This window comes from Ctenopharyngodon idella, chromosome 10 (genome assembly GCF_019924925.1).
Source record: "Ctenopharyngodon idella isolate HZGC_01 chromosome 10, HZGC01, whole genome shotgun sequence".
Lineage (NCBI taxonomy): Eukaryota > Metazoa > Chordata > Actinopteri > Cypriniformes > Xenocyprididae > Ctenopharyngodon > Ctenopharyngodon idella.
The window spans coordinates 20,380,654-20,399,097 of NC_067229.1; the positions used below are offsets into that span (position 1 = coordinate 20,380,654).

At 36.1% G+C, this 18,444-nt stretch overlaps 1 protein-coding gene and 1 long non-coding RNA gene across 6 annotated transcripts in view; both read right to left on the minus strand.

Moving 5' to 3' along the window:
* Positions 1-18,444, minus strand: part of LOC127521418 (uncharacterized) — a 143,121-nt gene that overhangs the window by 21,550 nt on the left and 103,127 nt on the right. For all 5 annotated transcript variants that reach the window (XR_007932356.1, XR_007932355.1, XR_007932354.1 and 2 more), the window contains exons 2-3: positions 15,115-15,331; positions 9,387-9,496 (exon numbers count right to left, since the gene is read on the minus strand). This is a non-coding gene — a long non-coding RNA (uncharacterized LOC127521418). The remainder of the gene's footprint in view (positions 1-9,386; positions 9,497-15,114; positions 15,332-18,444) is intronic.
* Positions 9,918-11,969, minus strand: sox2 (SRY-box transcription factor 2). The gene has a single exon (XM_051910667.1). The coding sequence runs from the start codon at positions 11,693-11,695 to the stop codon at positions 10,748-10,750; it is 948 nt and encodes a 315-aa protein (XP_051766627.1). The 5' UTR covers positions 11,696-11,969; the 3' UTR covers positions 9,918-10,747.

The window sequence follows — 18,444 nt, forward strand, 5'->3', positions numbered from 1 at the left end:
GTGAGTAGACATGAATGCTCCATCTCAATATGAGGAGGGACTGAGATAATATGTTATGTTATGTTATATGTTATGTTGTTATTATTTAAACTTAAATACTGCAGTTTCAAACCTACTGAAGTATTCTTAATTGGTAAAACTCTACACCTTTCATAAGCCTAAAAGTGGTTTTAAATCAAACATGTTACATTACATTATGCTACACTATGGCTTAAACATTGTTGTTTCAAACCTACTGAGGTTTATTTTATTCAAACTTTCCAGTTCAACAAACTCTCAAGGCAATTCATAACTATTTTACATTTTGGCGTATTGGTGGCAAATTCATATGAATTCGTATAATCTCCTTTGTCGTACAATCTTCTTACACCTCACTGATGGTTAGGTTTAGGGGTGGACCTTCATGCTTATGTTTTTTTCCTAAAAATCGTACATTTCTGTATGAATCACATTCTATGAATTTATACAAAATCGCCACCTCATTAAATCGTTAGAGTTCTTTACACGTTACATTTTCTGTCATTATACAAACTTAAAGGAATATTTCAGATTCAACATAATTTACGCTTAATCAACATAATGTTGATTACCACAGAAATAATTTAGACTCATCCTTTCTTTTTCTTAAAAAATGCAAAGATTTAAGTAACTAGGAAGCACTTACAATGGAAGTCCAAAATTTACAGAAATGTGAGGCATATAATTATATATGTAATTTCACATAAAAGGTTAGTAAGTGATTTTTTCACACTAAAATCATGTTAATGCATATTGTTTTACATCTTGTGCCTATACTATTGAAACAGTGAGTTTTTTTTTACATTTACAGATTCACTTAAGTGCCTCACTTATTTTTCAAATAAGTCTAAATTACTTTTTTATGTGTCATTTTTTCTTTAACTTGTATTGAGCCCAGAATATTCCTTTAAGCACTGCAGTTACCAACTTTGTAAAAACTCCCTTTATCCACATTTCACAACAACAACCAAATATCTGAACAACTTGTTGTGCTTTTCAGACTTGGACACTGAAGTTTACAGACATTGTTCCTGAGTCAATGAAGTTTGTTAGGCTGTACACATGTTCACCAGCTCTTCTCCCAACCATTCCAACTTTTAATAAGGTTTTAATGACCACTTCTAAAACGTACCCCATAGCTGAAGAGATGCTCGGGGTCTTTCTCCTACCCACCCCTCTTGCACTCTCTTTACTCTCAGAGCTGCAAATCTGTCAGGCCCAGCTAAATTCTCACCCAGGTTGTCAACCGTGCTTCTCCAAGACAGGGTCACAGGGTTAAAATCGATTTCACAGGCCACCTGGAGAGCCTAGTCCGCAAACTGACTCAAAAAATTTATATCAGTCTTAGAATTGCCTACCACCCAGGGTTAGGTTGAGCTAGCGCTCCCCCAAAAAGTCCCAGGCTCAACAGAAGTTGGCACAGGCAGAGGCTGGGGTTGTTGACCCTGCAAGCTGACCTCTTCAAACTTCAACTGAATTGTTCTGGCAGTTTCCACGGTGACAGGCCACTCCAAGCTTATCCTGCTTAGGCTGAAAAGGGGCGCAAACTTTACTATAATCTGCCGAGTGATGATACAAACGTTGAAAAAAAGAGACTAAAAACATCAAAGATGATTTAAAACATCATATTAATAAGAAACAAATTATGAAATACAATATTTTTCAAACCTCGCTAATTTGGTAGATTTGGTAAATCACTCACCAAAAATGAGTCCAAAAATCGGACCATTCAGATCTTATTTCAGCTGTCACAATGAACTTTATTTCAACACTGTTTTTTCCCACTCAAACCCCATCTTGAGAACTCTGTCATGAACTTACCAAGATTTAATGAGGAATTATTGAGAACTGAAATGAGATTAAGAAAAGTGTCTGTATTTCCTGTTGGATGAAAGTTGAATCTTAACCCATGCATGGGCATGCATTAACCCTGAAACAAAGTGTCTTGCCTCTTAAGCTGTATGTGGATCTCATGAAGTGGCCCACAAATTAATCTAATCCACAGCTGCACTGATTTCATTTTAAGAGGAAGCTCTACAAAATACACAATTATTGATCACACATCTTAGAGTTGACGTGTCTTTTCAAATATTTAGGTGACCAAATATGGAATCATTATCAGATGATGGGATATGATACAATAAAACTGTACAGCCCAAGTTGTCATTACACATTAATCTTTTGAGTTATGAGCTTCATAATATGTTGGCAGGTGCAATTTCAAAAGCTGATAATCTGTTTCATGTCATGTTCTACAGAAAGCATTAGAACATAAATGACTCTGAAACATAATCAATACAAAAAGCTCTACTATCTAGATTTTCCTGCAAATATATATATATATATATATATATATATAAACATGAAACATGATTGTTTAATTATATTTCTTTAGACAGAAATTTAATAATACAACGTTATTAAGTATTAATACAACGATACAATGGTAAATAAGTATTAACTTACAGTGTTCATGCTGGTGTAATTATACATATGTAAGTATTTAAACTAATAAGCAAGCTACTTAATATGTCATTATGTCTTGAAACCCTTTTAATTACACATTGTTGTTGTTATTGATAAAGTAATTAATTAAATATAGCCTACATAAACTGTGCATAACATGGAAGTTCTACCAATAAATCAATAGAAAATAAAGTGGTAATTCAGGCTTTGTTAGGATACAATTGCCCAGAGGGAAACCAGCACTTGGGTTGTTGGCAGATAATGCCATAACTGCCCACCAACTGTTGCATGTTTTAATGGGACTCACTGTGTTTCTTATGTTAATTGGGCGGGTTGAGCGCAAAGACAGTGAAATCTCATCCTGCGACTAGATTGGCTTTTCAGAGGGAGATGTCATTTGGCTGAGCTCTGATCTCCTCGATAGGGAGATAGGCACCTGATTCAAATGGTTTGCCTGTTCCCTCTAGTCACTCGATCGGCGTGTGAACTCTCTTATTTACAATCAAATACCCTGACCGGGCAGCACACACTTCAGCAGCTCCTGTATCACTCATATAAGCAACAACACCCTCTTTTAACTCACATCACGCGTTTGATCACACCACCTTATTGGTCAGATTTGTTTATTAGGATTTTTATGAAAGCCATTTTAAAACGTACATTTACGGGTCTAGAATCTCGTTAATTCTGGTTCGGTACTAGTAGTGAGAATCATGTTTAGTTAGGCTAGATGTAGGTCTATGCCTTAGCTTATGACTTGCGCTCATTTTTGTCCGGATCTATTCAACAATGCATTTCATACAAAAATAGCTAGCCTATATATGCTATAATGACCGTTAATGATGCTATTTTTATGGCGCTTAAATCGAACGATTAATAGATGTAACATTCCCGAGACTGCAAAAAAAAAAAAAAAAAAAGAGAGAGAGAGAAAAAGAAGTCTTATTAAAAGAAAAGGGGGAAAATGTGTGAAGAAATGTTGTTTTAAAATGTTTTAAATCATTTAATGTGGCACAACCAACAGCAGTAGGCTAATAAGTATCACGTTTCGCTATGTCAGATGACTTGATATTCAAAACACATGATTTTTGTACGCTTACGTGTATACAATGTGCAAGGAAATTTTAGTTCTGTTATTTTAGTAGGCTACTTTTTCTTGATGGTTACACCACTTGACATTTTCGGGAGCTCTCTTCGCGTTTATTCGTTTTATGACGTTTGACATGAACGAAATCTGGTGTGCTAAAAATAATAAATGTGCATAATTTTGAACTGTCCTTTGTTCCAAACGTGTGTCCTATTTAAAGCATTGCATTCCGTCACTTACAGGGAAAGCTGGAGTAGCTCTTTGAGGCTGAATGAAAGAAAAAAAAAAAGCTTTACATTCCAGCAGGGTCTCTGATGAGAGCACAGGGGCCATTCAAAGATTTTAGACCCACTAACCATACTTGAGAATTAATTAGACTCAAGCAAGATAGGCATGGGGTGACCTAAAATGCGAAGCGTCGATTTTTCTTCTTCTTCTTCTTCTATTTCTTTTGCTCTGTATACTCTGTATTGCCATCATTTGAAGACTACAACTTATTGTAATATGTCATATTAATATGAAAATTAACAACCAATTAAACCGAAAATTTAGAATGCATTTATAATAATAAATGCACTTTTCGATTCGAAAAGTAAACAGCGGGATCTATTTTAAATAGCTAATTTTATCAGTACTGTAATATACTAGCGTTTAAATTATGTGTTTACTGAACGTTCAAACAACGAGATCCTTAAATGGCGTGTTCTTGATAAAGACCTAATTACGAATTCGAATCGAATATCCAGCCAATTCAATTTAACGGCTCAAAGTTAAAGTGAAAGTCTTGGGAAGTCCACGGCATGCAGATACCTTTAGGGCAGGAAGAGATGTGAACATTTTGAGAAAATTAGTTGTCAACAAGCCCACGCGTTCCATTCAGATGACACGGGGGTGACCAGAGAAACATAATGGGCCGGTTGTGGGGCCCATTCAACATCCAGACAAACCCTTTCTTCTGAAAGCACACATACGTCTGGTTGATCCAAAACTGAAAAGAGAAACGAGTCCTGGGAATATTCCCAAAAACATTTCCTTTCCTTGTCCAATCGCTGATTTAATCAATCCATTTTAGATCGATATCTTCAGCTTATTGGAACTTCTTAGAAATTGTCTAAATCAAGCCTAATGACAAACTTTGCAAACACATAACAGATTTAAATAGTGTAATTGGCGATGAATATGATCTTTTATTAAGTAGGATGACCCAGTTGCTTTTAGTGTCATTAATCAACATATATGCTGTATGTACAAGTGAAGCTTGAAATTGGCGGAATGAGGAGAACAATGCTCTGCTGTTTCTGAGGGTCAGCTAATGACAACCTCCTAACAGCCCCCAAACCTAATGCTGGGAAACCAGGAAAAAAACTGATTTCACATGCTGAAGATCATCCATGCAAAAAGTACGTCATAGATATACACATTCACCTGATGACATTTCCTAGGAAATGGGAATAAGAACGAATAGATTTTGAATGTTATTGTGTTTGATGAGGAAGAAAGAAAAACTTTAGGAATTGCAGTTGATGCGTTTGCTTTCCTCTTCGTTGCAGCGCTTTAAGTCGCAGCTCGATCCACATATAGTTTACATTAAACTCATAATGACAGCTTTATTTTCGCTGAATAATTATACCGGACATGTTTTTTTTCTGAGCTTTGAACATCTTTCCAAAACCTTTCAACCAAAAGTAATTTCCTTGTGTAAATTAAACGTGTTGCATATTTATCGCTTTTGCCGCTATACGAACAAAAACAACAAAGCACGTATTTTAAACCATGGAAATGTTCTAAATCCGATATGTGTTTGTATAGCCTGTGCAATTTTTAATTGCAGATAGCCTAATTAATATTTTATTTCAATATATTTTTAGCAAACACTTTCCTCCAACTTAATATTAGTGCAGTATATATATATATATATATATATATATATATATATATATATATATATACACCCCCATCCCCCGTCTATCTCAGTCTATGAGACTCAGTGGTGCATTAAAAGGATCCGCATTGCTGTGACTGATCTGCTGTATAAAAGCAGAGATTGTTCCTCGCGTGGGATGAAATACTCGCACCTCAGCTTTACATATGGTCAAACTTGTTGCCCCGCATAATGATACAGGACAGAAACACATGGACTGATGTCATCTGTTGCACACTGACACGTTATCTGCGTGAACAGATTGATCTGTACTGTTCGATCCGTTATCAGCATTTAAAAAACCTTCATAAACTAGCCTATATAATTATTTCAGAGCTCAGAATTGTTGAATTTGAATGTTTGAAACTGCATTTTAAATCTTGCACGAAAATTACCGGTGATCAAGATAATGACAAATCAGAAAAACTGTCTGAATGATTTTCCTTGATGCTCGGATTATTCTGCATACTGTCTCCACTGTGAGTTATTAATAAAGAGATGATTTACATTGATGTAAGGGTTTGACAAATGTAGCAAAGCAAAGCTTCTGATGTAGGCTATAAACACGCAACAGACAACACAAACAATTAAATATATGAACATATAATTGCATGCAAACAATAAAAAAGGTGTGTGCAGTTAGTATCTTTGTACAGTATGTTATGGGATGAACAAGGTTCTTGAGAAAAAGCAGGTTAAAGTCTTATTACATTTGCGAACAAGAAGGATCTAACTAAAAAGTAACTTTGCACAACAAAGACTCTGTTGGAAAAAAAGGGGGCTGGCATGCGTGAATATGATGACAAGCAGTTGTCGGAAGTTGGTTGAATTGGAGTTGAGTGCCAAAGTCTTCAGCATGGGTAGAATTATGACAGACTGCACAGTGATATTAAAACAACGGGTTTGTTTTAATCCATCCGATTTCAGACTGTTTACAGCGTTCTATTCCTAGACAAATTTGCGCACGCACACACACAAATAATCGCTATCTATAAAATATAACTACTTTAGTTATGTCTCCAGCGTTGATAAAATGCCTCGATTTAACATACTAACAATGAACATAATCAACACATAAAGCAATGAGTGAAAAAGTAAACATAATAGGTTTAAACGTCTGCTTTTACACTGGTCATTTAAACGCACTTTTTGGATTCCTGAAAATAAATGAAATGCATCAAAAGTCGAAGTATAGGCCAAAAAATGCCGCGCTGTTTTGTCAGGCTCGGTTCGGCCCGCGCCGCGAGACTGATGTGGTGCTGGCTGACAGTGTGTGGTCTCATTGAGACCCCCATCCCCCTGTTTCCCTGCACCTGCACTGGATCATTCACCCAATGAGAGACATCTCTGACAGTTCTCAATTCAGCCCATCTCACAATGCTCAGTCCCCCTCCATCACTGCCCCCCTCCAGTAAAAACGGCCACAAGAAACAACTTATTACTTTCTCCGAATAGTTTGCGCCTTTCTCCACCCATTTACTCTCCGCGCCAACAGACACCAAATTACAAACACAGACACATACTCTATAGATGTTTACAATTTTAGCAATTTATGCATTTGATTTATTACATTATATTCTTTGTAGAATTAAAATAATGGAAATAACCCTAAAAATAACCTGTTAATAATTATTTGCTACTGCTAACTTAATATTAGGCCTAATAATAACAACAATGCTTTTATGAGGATTAAGTGGATTAAGTAGCCGACATGTTAATAAAATCAATAAATGATTAATAAACTTGTATATAGGCTACTAATACCATTAGTATATTATTAGCCTATATTATTATAATACTATTATTATACTAATAATAACAACAACAAATAGCTATTATTAATTTTATATCCACAATAGGCTATATTTTACATGCATTATTACTATTTTTAGAATTAGTAGTAGTATAGTAAAGCATATTATAGCATTTGAGGTTTATTCTTTGGCCGTTCCCATTGGTCATTCGGTCATATATGTAATCCCCTATTCAACTAATATTTGCTCACATTAAATGAAATCGGCATTGTCAAGACTTGTTTTGCCGCGCCAAAACATCATTAATTACATTTGAAAGAATGAGTTAGTTTGGTGTTCTATTAGGCCTGTGAGTTTTTTTTTTTTTTTTTAATAGTCCGTGTTACTGTCATAAAATCCTTAAAAAAAAAAAAAAGCTCAGACTTCAACCATAAGCACAGACTGAAGATTTCATTTTATTCAGGTTCCTCACCGATGGGTTAAACAAGAGAGTTTTGAGTAAAGTCCTCGAGCGCTTACCACCTGTTGCTCTACAGATATCTGCTTCTCCACAACATCAGTTTTCGCGGGTTATGCCATCCCATATATTCCTACTGATAAACGAGCAATTTCAACAAAAACACTTGATATTTTAATGAATTGTCGTAATATAACTAGGCAGTAAAAACACATACATGATAGCTAAAGCAACAATTTGCATGCTAATATTCTTAAACAGAATTCACCTCGCATTTCCTAAAGGACTACGAAATCAAATGTCCCTATTTATTCGTGTCATTGTCTCAACATATAATATATTATAGCCTATTTAACAGCAATATAATCCCCAAAACAGCAGCGGTTTACCATTAAATACATTCTTTTTTTTCTAAACGTGCAAACATTCTCACAAAATTGTGTTATTCCACAAGTGTATATGTCCAGCATCAAATGTCAATCATACAAGTTCTTTTAATCAGTATTTTTCAGCTGTCACTCTTGGGAAAATGGTCAGCTACAAATAGAGCCAGATTACGGTTCATCAATAGTAAAACACTCATGGCGTTGAATGGCTTTTTTAGGTTACATATATGAACCCTGTTTTGAAGGTACAGGTGTAAAGAACCCCAAATCTCAACATTTCAGCAAAAACAGTTTATTTTGGTAGATACTGAACCATTAGGAACGCTCCTTTTTAGCATTTAGACGCGTTCCCAGTTCACTCACATCCAGACTTAAATTCCCAGTTTATCAAACAGATTCAGCCATTACAACCAATTCCTCTGCTTGTATAAATAATGGATTCAAGCAGTGCTCCCTGACCCTTTGAGAGTCCGGCAGGGACACGTTTGTCGGAATGAGCCCTCGTCAAATATTCATTTAGCGCTTAATGTGAGCCCTTCTCCCCCGAGACCTGCTGTAATAGATGCCTCAGTGCCTTGGCAAGAAACAACACTAATCTACCACAGAGAGCAGCGAAATATTCGAACGCACTTCAGGTTTAAAACTCCTTACATCCACACTCTTCATTCATCTCCATAATCTTATCTTGAGCTTGCTTCAAGACTGACATACAGCGCTGAAAAGCACCAGCAGCAGTTTCTCTGTGCCCTGCGGCTCTAAACAGTGTCAAACACTATACCAGTAGCCTGTTTTAATACATGAACATTAATGTAAACGCAAAGCTTGTGGGCCTGTGAAGTGAGTAGAGAGACGCCTGATATTTTGCTGTCATTTTGTTTTCATTCTGAGAAACACCAAATCTAATTTTCAGCGAACGACAGTGTCCGACTGTGAACGGTTTTTTTTATTATTATTATTATTTAAAAATTATCAGTATCTAATGTATCGATAATATACTTTAACAATACATTACAAAATCATAAAACATTATACATGTTATAGAATTATAGGCTAACATATTTCAGCGAGGTAGAGGTTATTTATTTGTATTATTTGATAGGATATTACTATTGAATAACAGAGAAAAAAACGCTACTCTAAATATTATTTTAGAAATGATGACACGTCACAAATTAAATGGAAAAACTCAATGTCATTTCAAAAAATACTGCGCGCACAAAAAAAAATAAATGTCCAGTCTTTAGAAATTCTGGCACAAAAATGACTAATGGGAAATAAAGTTGAAGTAAGTGACTACCTTGACGTGCGTCTTCATTTCATTTGGGCCGTTTTATCTCCCCAAGCAGAGCAGAGATTTACAGGCAAGAAACTTAAACGCTGTGGTGTCGCTCACAGTCCTCGTTTCCACTAAAAAAATAAAAACGGTGTTAACGTAATGTTCACTAAATTTAAATAACATCTAACATTTCATTTGTTTGAATCAAACACAAATAAACACGCTGTCATAATTCTGCACATGCAATCCCAATATACTTACTTTCAAAGAGCTGCACTCATGTGTCAGTGTGTCATCTTATTAAGACAAACTCGTGCGAATAATGCATATGTTTGTACTTTAAAATTGTGATTGAGTTAGAGACTCTGAATACATATTAAACAGTATAAGTGGCAATGAATTTAGAATGCATAAATAGGATAATTAGATAAGAAAAGCAAACATCAGATTCGTATAGCAACCCAAATGTTAAATAAAATCAAAACCAGAAACAATTTCAAATATCCAAATTTCCAAAATTTATTCATTTCAAACTGCATATTGAAAAAAAAAAAAAAAAAAAAAAAAAAAAAAACTCAGATTGTAACTGTTATAATGATGTTATTAGTTAAAATATATACATGGAGCGTTGGCAACTGCGTACAGGCCACATTTTACAACTACGAAAAATGAAGGTTTTAAAATAAAAACTTAAAATATCACAGAAAATGTACAGAAATTTTACAAACCATGAGAAAATAAAGAACACAAACTTCATATACCTAACAGATGAAGAGTGGGAGACCGAAAAGAATAAAATTAAAGGTCTAAGAGAGTGCCTCTGTTTGTTCTCTCATTTAGAACTTAATAATAATAATAATAATAATAATAATAATAATGGTTTATTACTATGTACCTTAAATGAGAAACTCTTTTTATCCCGTTCTTTCATTTCAGCGTTTGCAGATTTTTTGGAGCATATACTGAAGCAGTAAACATCAGTTGTTGTGCCATCTTTTTTTGCACAATTGCCTTTTATAAAAACGTAACTTCCTGCTGTTTACAAACATTACATCTGGTTGTTATTATGTTTCTTTGATAAATACTGTACAAAAGTCGATTGCAATAATAAAACATTTGCTTCACTCTCCCCCGTTTCTACTTTCCAAATCGCATACACCTTCTGGAATTAAAAAAAGAAAGAAAGAAAGAAAAAGAAAAAAAAGCAAAGCAAAGAAAAAGAACAACAGAACGACAAACTGTGTGGAGTTCCTACCGTTCCTTTTTAAATAGAAAGCAAAAGTTTTGTGTTCTTTCCTTGAGCTCTATACAACTTTTCCCTCCCCAAAAAGTGTTCTGTACAAAAATAGTCCAAAGGAGTCCAGCAGTGTAGAAAAGTTCATTTACATATGCGATAAGGGAATCGTGCCGTTAATCGTCGTGCCAGGCACAGGTGCGCTCTGGTAATGTTGGGACATGTGCAGTCTGCTCTGGGCACTCTGCTCCTGGACTTCCGCCCCGGGCAGGTACATACTGATCATGTCCCGCAGGTCCCCTGTTTGACACTGTCCGGCCCGGGAGTGAGAGGACGACGTGACCACTGGCGGACTCGAACTGGACTCGGATTTGACCACCGAGCCCATGGAGCCCAGCGTCATTCCCGGCGTACTTTGCTGCGAATAGGACATGCTGTAGGTGGGCGATCCGTTCATGTAGGTCTGCGAGTTGGTCATGGAGTTGTACTGGAGCGCGCTCATGTCGTAGCGGTGCATGGGCTGCATCTGCGCCGTGTTGTGCGCGTTCAGCCCCGGGTGCTGCGGGTAACCCAGCTGCTCCTGCATCATGCCGTAGCCTCCGTTGGTCCAGCCGTTCATATGGGCATAACTGTCCATCCTCTGGTTGACCCCGGCGCCCAAGCCGGCCCCTACACCCACACCGGCGCCCATGGCGTTGCCGCCCGGCGCCAGGAGCCCGCCCGGCAGGGTGTACTTGTCCTTCTTCATGAGGGTCTTGGTTTTCCTCCGGGGTCTGTATTTGTAATCCGGGTGTTCCTTCATGTGGAGAGCCCGAAGGCGCTTGGCTTCATCGATGAACGGCCGCTTCTCGCTCTCGGACAGAAGTTTCCACTCGGCCCCGAGTCGTTTGCTTATTTCCGAATTGTGCATTTTGGGGTTCTCCTGTGCCATTTTTCTCCTCTGGCCCCGCGACCACACCATGAAGGCGTTCATGGGTCTCTTGACCCGGTCCGGGCTGTTTTTCTGGTTGTTTCCTGATGAGTTGGTGTTCCCCGTGCCCCCCGTGTTGGGCTGAGGCGCCGGGGGCTTCAGCTCGGTTTCCATCATGTTGTACATTTAAAACGATTTTCTGAAAGTCTTCCCCACCAGCAGTAAAAAAAAAAACAAAAAACACACACCAAAAGTCCAAAGTGGAGGCTGCTGAAGTTACCTTAGCAGTTCTGGTAACTTTGCTGAGGAAGTAAGCGCTATTAGGTCCTGTTGGTTCCACAAACTTATTTTCTCAGTCTTGAAGAATCGACACAAACTCGGTTTCCCTCCTCGCCAGAGCCCTTGTCAACTCCTGATACTTTTTGAACAAGTTAATAGACAACCATTCATAGAGCGACTGTCAGCGAATATAAATGGGTTTGTCGCTGACCAATCAGAGCGCGCCTGCTCCCTCAGCCACGACTGTGTGTCTCTTGGATTTGCATAAAGGGGCGGGGTTACGGACGGTCAGCAGTGCAGGCTAAGCCACAGGCAGCACTTCTCCACCAATGAACACTGCGTGTGTGTATTATCAGAGCAAGAACTAAAGTGAGAATATTTTACACAAATGACTTTCTAATCAAAGTATATTACAAGGACGTATAATCTTAAGATCCTAAAACTAAACATTGAAATACAGTTCTGTTTTTCTGTATTAAAAAAAAAAAAAAAGAAAAAAAAACTTTTTGGATTCGTCGCTTTGTTTTGAGTATAGCCTAAATAAATTCACGTCTAAATTAACAGTTTAGCTGGACTTTTAAAAACAATTAAAAATAAAAAAAAGAAACCTTTTTTTAGTTAAAGTTCAAACATCGTGTAAAGTCTCATATAATATTAGCCTACAATCTTTTGCTTGAATATTGCTTAAAACACTCAAAGGCATAGAAGTATTTTAAATACATATGTATAATCACATTGTGTTCTGATATTATAGTTAATATTAATTTTGTGATTACTCGCGTTTGTTATTTGTATTATTAGCACAGTATTGTATTATTTGTATTATTAACACTTTTAATAAACAACTGCATTTATTAAACTTTTTTTTTTTTAGTGTTAGCCTATTTTATTTTATTTTCCCATTTCTTGAAACAATATCCATAACATGTGGTAAAATTTCTGCATTTATGAAGTAGACTTCAACTGGCTCAAGCTGAATGTGAATTAGAAAATGGAGAGCAGTCAATCATCACAAATAGGCAGTTTTGTCTCGGCTGTTGTCATTACATCACCCTGAACAAAAGCACACAAAAGCTGACTACACTGACCATCTGAGTTCTAAGGATTTGTGTTATTAGAATCCACTTCATGAAGAGTGACAAGGGGAGAGGATTTATTCAGCAGAACCTCCTTCAAAATAGCATGAACCAACATGACAGGCCGCCTTATAATCATGCACTTTTTATTAAACCCAATTGTTACAAACGAATCATAACTAAAACACGCGGCACTAGTTTTGGTAAACATATAGCCTAAGAGTAAAGAGTCGATCATTCTTCTGCAGAAGTTGACTATAGGCTACTCGACAACACGAAAGAAGTGGAACTAATATACAAACAGGCTTAATGTCAGGAAAACACGTCGGATCATTTTTTTTTTTTTTCTCTACAATGCACGAAAGCAGATCTTATTATGTTTCAACAGCGTCCTCTTGTGGTGATATTAATAAGAAGAAGCTCAACGTAGACACCTATTTCCAACCACTTTTACGCATTTAGATTTAAAAAAATAAATAAAATAAAAATATACACGTAGCGATATAATTTGCAGCAAATACAAAATAAATTACAAAGAGCAAACACAACAGAAAATATAAAGCTATAACTTATTTAAAAGATTTTGAAATGTACTTTTGAAGGATGGGTGCATGAATAAATAAAAAAATAGTCATTTTCAACTTCTGTTAAGCGACTAAGAACGTGAGAATCTTAACATGATGGCACTGCAGCATGCGCCATTCTAATGCAACTCTAAACTGCTCTCTCTCTCTCTCTCTCTCTCTCTCTCTCTCTCTCTCTCTCTCTCTCTCGATCTGCATTTGAGTGCCTTAATCTGCTTATGGAAATGTGTAGAACAGCGGGGAATCTCTAACATCCCAGAGTGGCTCCTGCTTTGGCTAAATTGTTAATTGTCACAGTTCTTCACAATAGTTGTGAAAAGACAAGTCTCTTAATGTTAACTAAAATATATTTTAATGATATCAATTAACTGGTTTTGACACGTTTTTTAAAATAAATAAATAATGTGTATACAAATAAAAATTAATAATTATTAATTATTAAAAAGTAAAATAAATAGAAAAACAAATATAGCCTATGTAAAACACCAATATTTAAGTCAACATAATCGTAATCCGGCAACCCTGATTTGAAACCTTTTTTTTTTTTTTTTTTTTTTAAAGTAATAATTTTTTGTACGTTTTTGATTTTTGAATCCTAACAATACGTCTAACCTAAATCATAGGATCTAAATGAATAAACGAAAATAACTACCAAAAATGTTTCAATGTTTTTATGTTTGCGTTCAATATCTCACAACAAATTCAGTCCATCCTAATAAATATATATGTACACAGAAACAAACACAACAATTACACAGAACATTCTTTGAAAGTGAGAGTTATTATTAATCAAGCATTAAGTTCTCAAATTAGGAGATTCAAATTAGTAAGAGAGGGAGAACGAGAGACAGAGAGAGAGAGTGTGTGTGTGTTTTCTCCACTAGGGGCCGCGCTGACTGCAGATCAAAATATGACAAATAACGCACACTACTTTATATAGCCTAGACTTCTATCAACATGAACACGGCATCCAGTTTATATAAATGCTTATAATATTTCGAAAAAACTGGGACCGAAATCAGAAACTTAAAACATTAAAACAAAAACTAAACTTTAACAATTCATCTCCACATACAAAAAAGTTTGGCCTTAGGCCTATTTGAAATGTATCAGTTTGGCAGATGATAACAGATTATTACATTCATCTTTAGAAAATAGCCTAGCCTATTATTTTTTCATAATTCCCATGACACAATATTGCAGATATAAACACATTTTTATGTGTATGCGTGTGTGTGTTAATTGTACTTTATTATAACAGACATTTTAAATATTAAAAGCCATGGAATACACGCGAAAAAAAAAAAAAAAAAAAACAGTTTTTTTTCTCTCACTCAAAGTTTTCCAAACAGCCGCGAACACTCAACAAGCAAGACATCTACTCTGTATATATATATATATATATATATATATATATATATATATATATATATATGTGTGTGTGTATATATATATATATATATATATATATTTAAAATGTTGACTTAATATCAAGCTTATATATATATATATATATATATATATATATATATATATATATATATATATATATATGCTAATAAATAACATGTGACACGATATTTAAAGCCGTTCAAATCGATAATTAATATCCTGTCCCAGCAGACAGACACGCACAGACGCCGAGCGAAATACCAGAGTTACTTACAGAGTTACTCAGTTTGACTGACACATCCAAAGTTCCGCTTGCCTCCCGGGCGGATCCTCACATGAGCGCCCGGCGAGCAGGCGCTCTTCCCGGGCGCGCTTTCCTCAAGCGGCTGCTCTCATGATCCATCAGCGTCCACTCGCTACGTGTGCCCGCTCAGAGTGCTCGCTGCGCGGCTGCATTCACCCGCCTCAGTCCCTCTACAGCTCCACACCATCTGAAAAGGGGCCGATTGAAAAAGAAGAAGAATGCATCAAGAACAACAAAAGTCACTTATAGCAAGTCTACAAACCCCCCACCAAAATATAATGAGAAGGAGAAAGCTTTATATATTTTTTTTCACTGGGTATTCAGAGATAATTTCAAGCCATTGTTTCTGGCACAGATGGGTCTTTTTAATACAATAACACTGCGAGCTCCACCAACAATAAAAATCTAAAGCCTTCTCCTGAATAACAGTTTTTGTTCGCTCTTGTAAAGGGCCAACAAAAGCAGTCGTGAGGTAATGGGCTGGCTTTTTTCAAACGGAAAGAATGGCTATTTGATAAAGATTTTACTTCAGAAAATACACTGCCATGTCATGTAGACGGGGAACATTCACTGCTTCCATAAATTTATCACAACAACATGAACAACAACAGCAACAAGAAACCACTATAAAATACATTTAAATGACAAATGTAGCCTATAATAATAATAATAATAATAATATATTTCCATCTTCAAAATCAATCAATGTATTTAACGTAAAAGTTATAAATAAGTCAAGATGTAGGCCTAATACTTGTAAAAACAATAACAGCCACATAATCCAGCAATTTTATTGATTTACATAATCCTAATTCCATATCGACTTGATTTGTACACAGTGACAAATTCCACAACATTTCTACTATTTGTCAGTATTCGGTTTGCATGTATTTGCAGTGAAATGCACTGATGGATTTTTCTATTGCTCTGTATAATTACATAATAAGATCTAAAATATCCAACAACAGAAGCTTAAATTGAAAAAAGATGCTTTGAAGCAATGATCCCGGCCACATTCGGTGTCGGTGTCACACTTTGGCTCTGGTCGGGTCAGTGCTCTTTATCAGTTTTGACAGGGCACTGGGGTAGAAAGGAACAAGGGGAAGACAAAAGGCCTCCGCGGGAAAAGTTGTTGGTTGGTGGCTGTGTGTTTGTCTACCTTTCTATAGGAATTATGGGCCGCCTCGTCCTCCCTATACCTCCGTTCTGACAGTAATCCACTGCACTGACTGTGGAGGCTTTGTCTGCTCATACAACATGGTTCAGTGTTAATCTCTACGGTGCTGCTACAAAAGAAAAGCAATAATGACTTCAATCAAAATACTACCCTGACTAATGAGCTTGCAAAGGTGCAGGAAAAGAAAACAGATCATGTGTAGGCCGTAAGAATAATAATCAAAACAAAACTAACAGTTATAGTTGATCATCCTTTTTATCAAAAAGTAAATAATTTTACCAAAAAAAAAAAAAAAATCCCTCCTCTCCTTTTTAATTGTTAATAGGATTAACAGATTACAATTTTACTGGCTTGCCACAGATTGCCTTATTAAACTGTTCTTATGGCTACAATCAAAGTGAGATGACGGGCTGATGTCTTCAACAACCATTAAACAAATGGCAGAAATGAGTCAAAACTTACGAATCTCTGTCTGTCTGCATTGCAATCGTAGAATACTAATGCGTTTCAGATGGAGTCGGTCTGCATTGCTGATATATGAATGAATGGCCGTTCATTTCCATATGCATGAGTGTGTTCTCACTGCTATTTTGTGCGCATTATGGTTACACAAGCTGAGCTTAATGGGAGGATGACACTTTAGACCCCTGTGCTCTTCCTTTTGGGCCCTGCTGAATCTGTAATCAAGGGGAAGCGTTTCAGGGTTCGAGACCTGTCAGTCACAGCCCGAGTGAACCTCCGTGTGAACTTCTTCAAGGGCTCAATGAACAGAGCTCCAGTGGGACTAGACGACCAGACACTCCCCATGTGTTATTAATGGATCATAATAACATTTATGTTATTAAATTAGCTCAGTGTTATGGCCATGTTACACAAATTGCTTAATCTGAAAAGAAAACTGGAGTAAATTGCGTTATTCACATACATTCATTGAGGCATAAAACTGATCAAATAAATTCATTTGTGTGTGGTCTATGCAAATATATATATATATATATATATATATATATATATATATATATATATATGTCCAGGTTGCATTTCACCCCAAAATCACAAGAAATGTACATGAAATTATATTTTGCATTAAGAAAATTAAGCCTACAGTGTAAAAAATGTAAATACAAGATAGATTATTGGAGTATACATGAAAATACATTTCCATACTAATACTAAATACTCTGTTAAATGCATAAATTAAATAATTTCTTTTGATTTTAGAGTGAAATATAACCTGGACATGTGCCAGACAATTTATATGAGATTAACCCAAATTGGTACACTGTTTTTAATTTCTGAATTGATCATTATTCACTTGAGGCAATCCATCACCATTCTGAATGAAATGCTAAGGCAGGTTTGTTAGACGCAAGACATGACAGATGTTTTTAGGGTTTCCATGCTTTCATGGTGACAACACTCTTCCAGATTAGTAAGGTGAAACTCATCATGCTTAACTAAAGGCCTGTAATGTTTTGTGTGGGATGTTTTTACATTCATATGACAGAAAATATATGTCATTTATCTAGATGATCACTTCTTTGTGTGTGATCTACCCTCTACATAGACTAAACATCCTGAAAACAGTTTAACAGCAGGAGAACACAGGATCAAAACTATCAGAAGCACTTCCTTAAGTTAAAGGCACGAGTCAAGACCAATTGATGAAAGCCTTGAGATTCATATATGGTCAAGAGGAAATGCAGGCGCCGTTATTTGCAGAATAGTCTGTGGATACGGTTCAGGCTACCAGTACAGAGAGATGCTTTTGAGCTATAAGTTCTTCTTCATTTGATTATATGTATGTGTTTTAAGTGGGAAAAAAATCTATAACACCTTTATTAAGGAAGATCTCAAAGGTCAGATTCACAACACGACTGCAAAGACTTTTGCCGAGCAGTGAATAACAAGTCTGTGTGCATATTAATTTTTCTAGGTATTCTGAGTTGTCTTAGGACCTCAAGGTCCTCTTGCTTTTGAAATGTTTAATTAAATGACTTTGCCTCATCATCAGGAACATGAAACGAAAGAGTGAAAACAGTTTGCCCAACCTCCAGAACAACATAAAAGTCATTATTTGAAATCACCACCTACAGCAAATAAGGTGCAAAGAACATATGGCT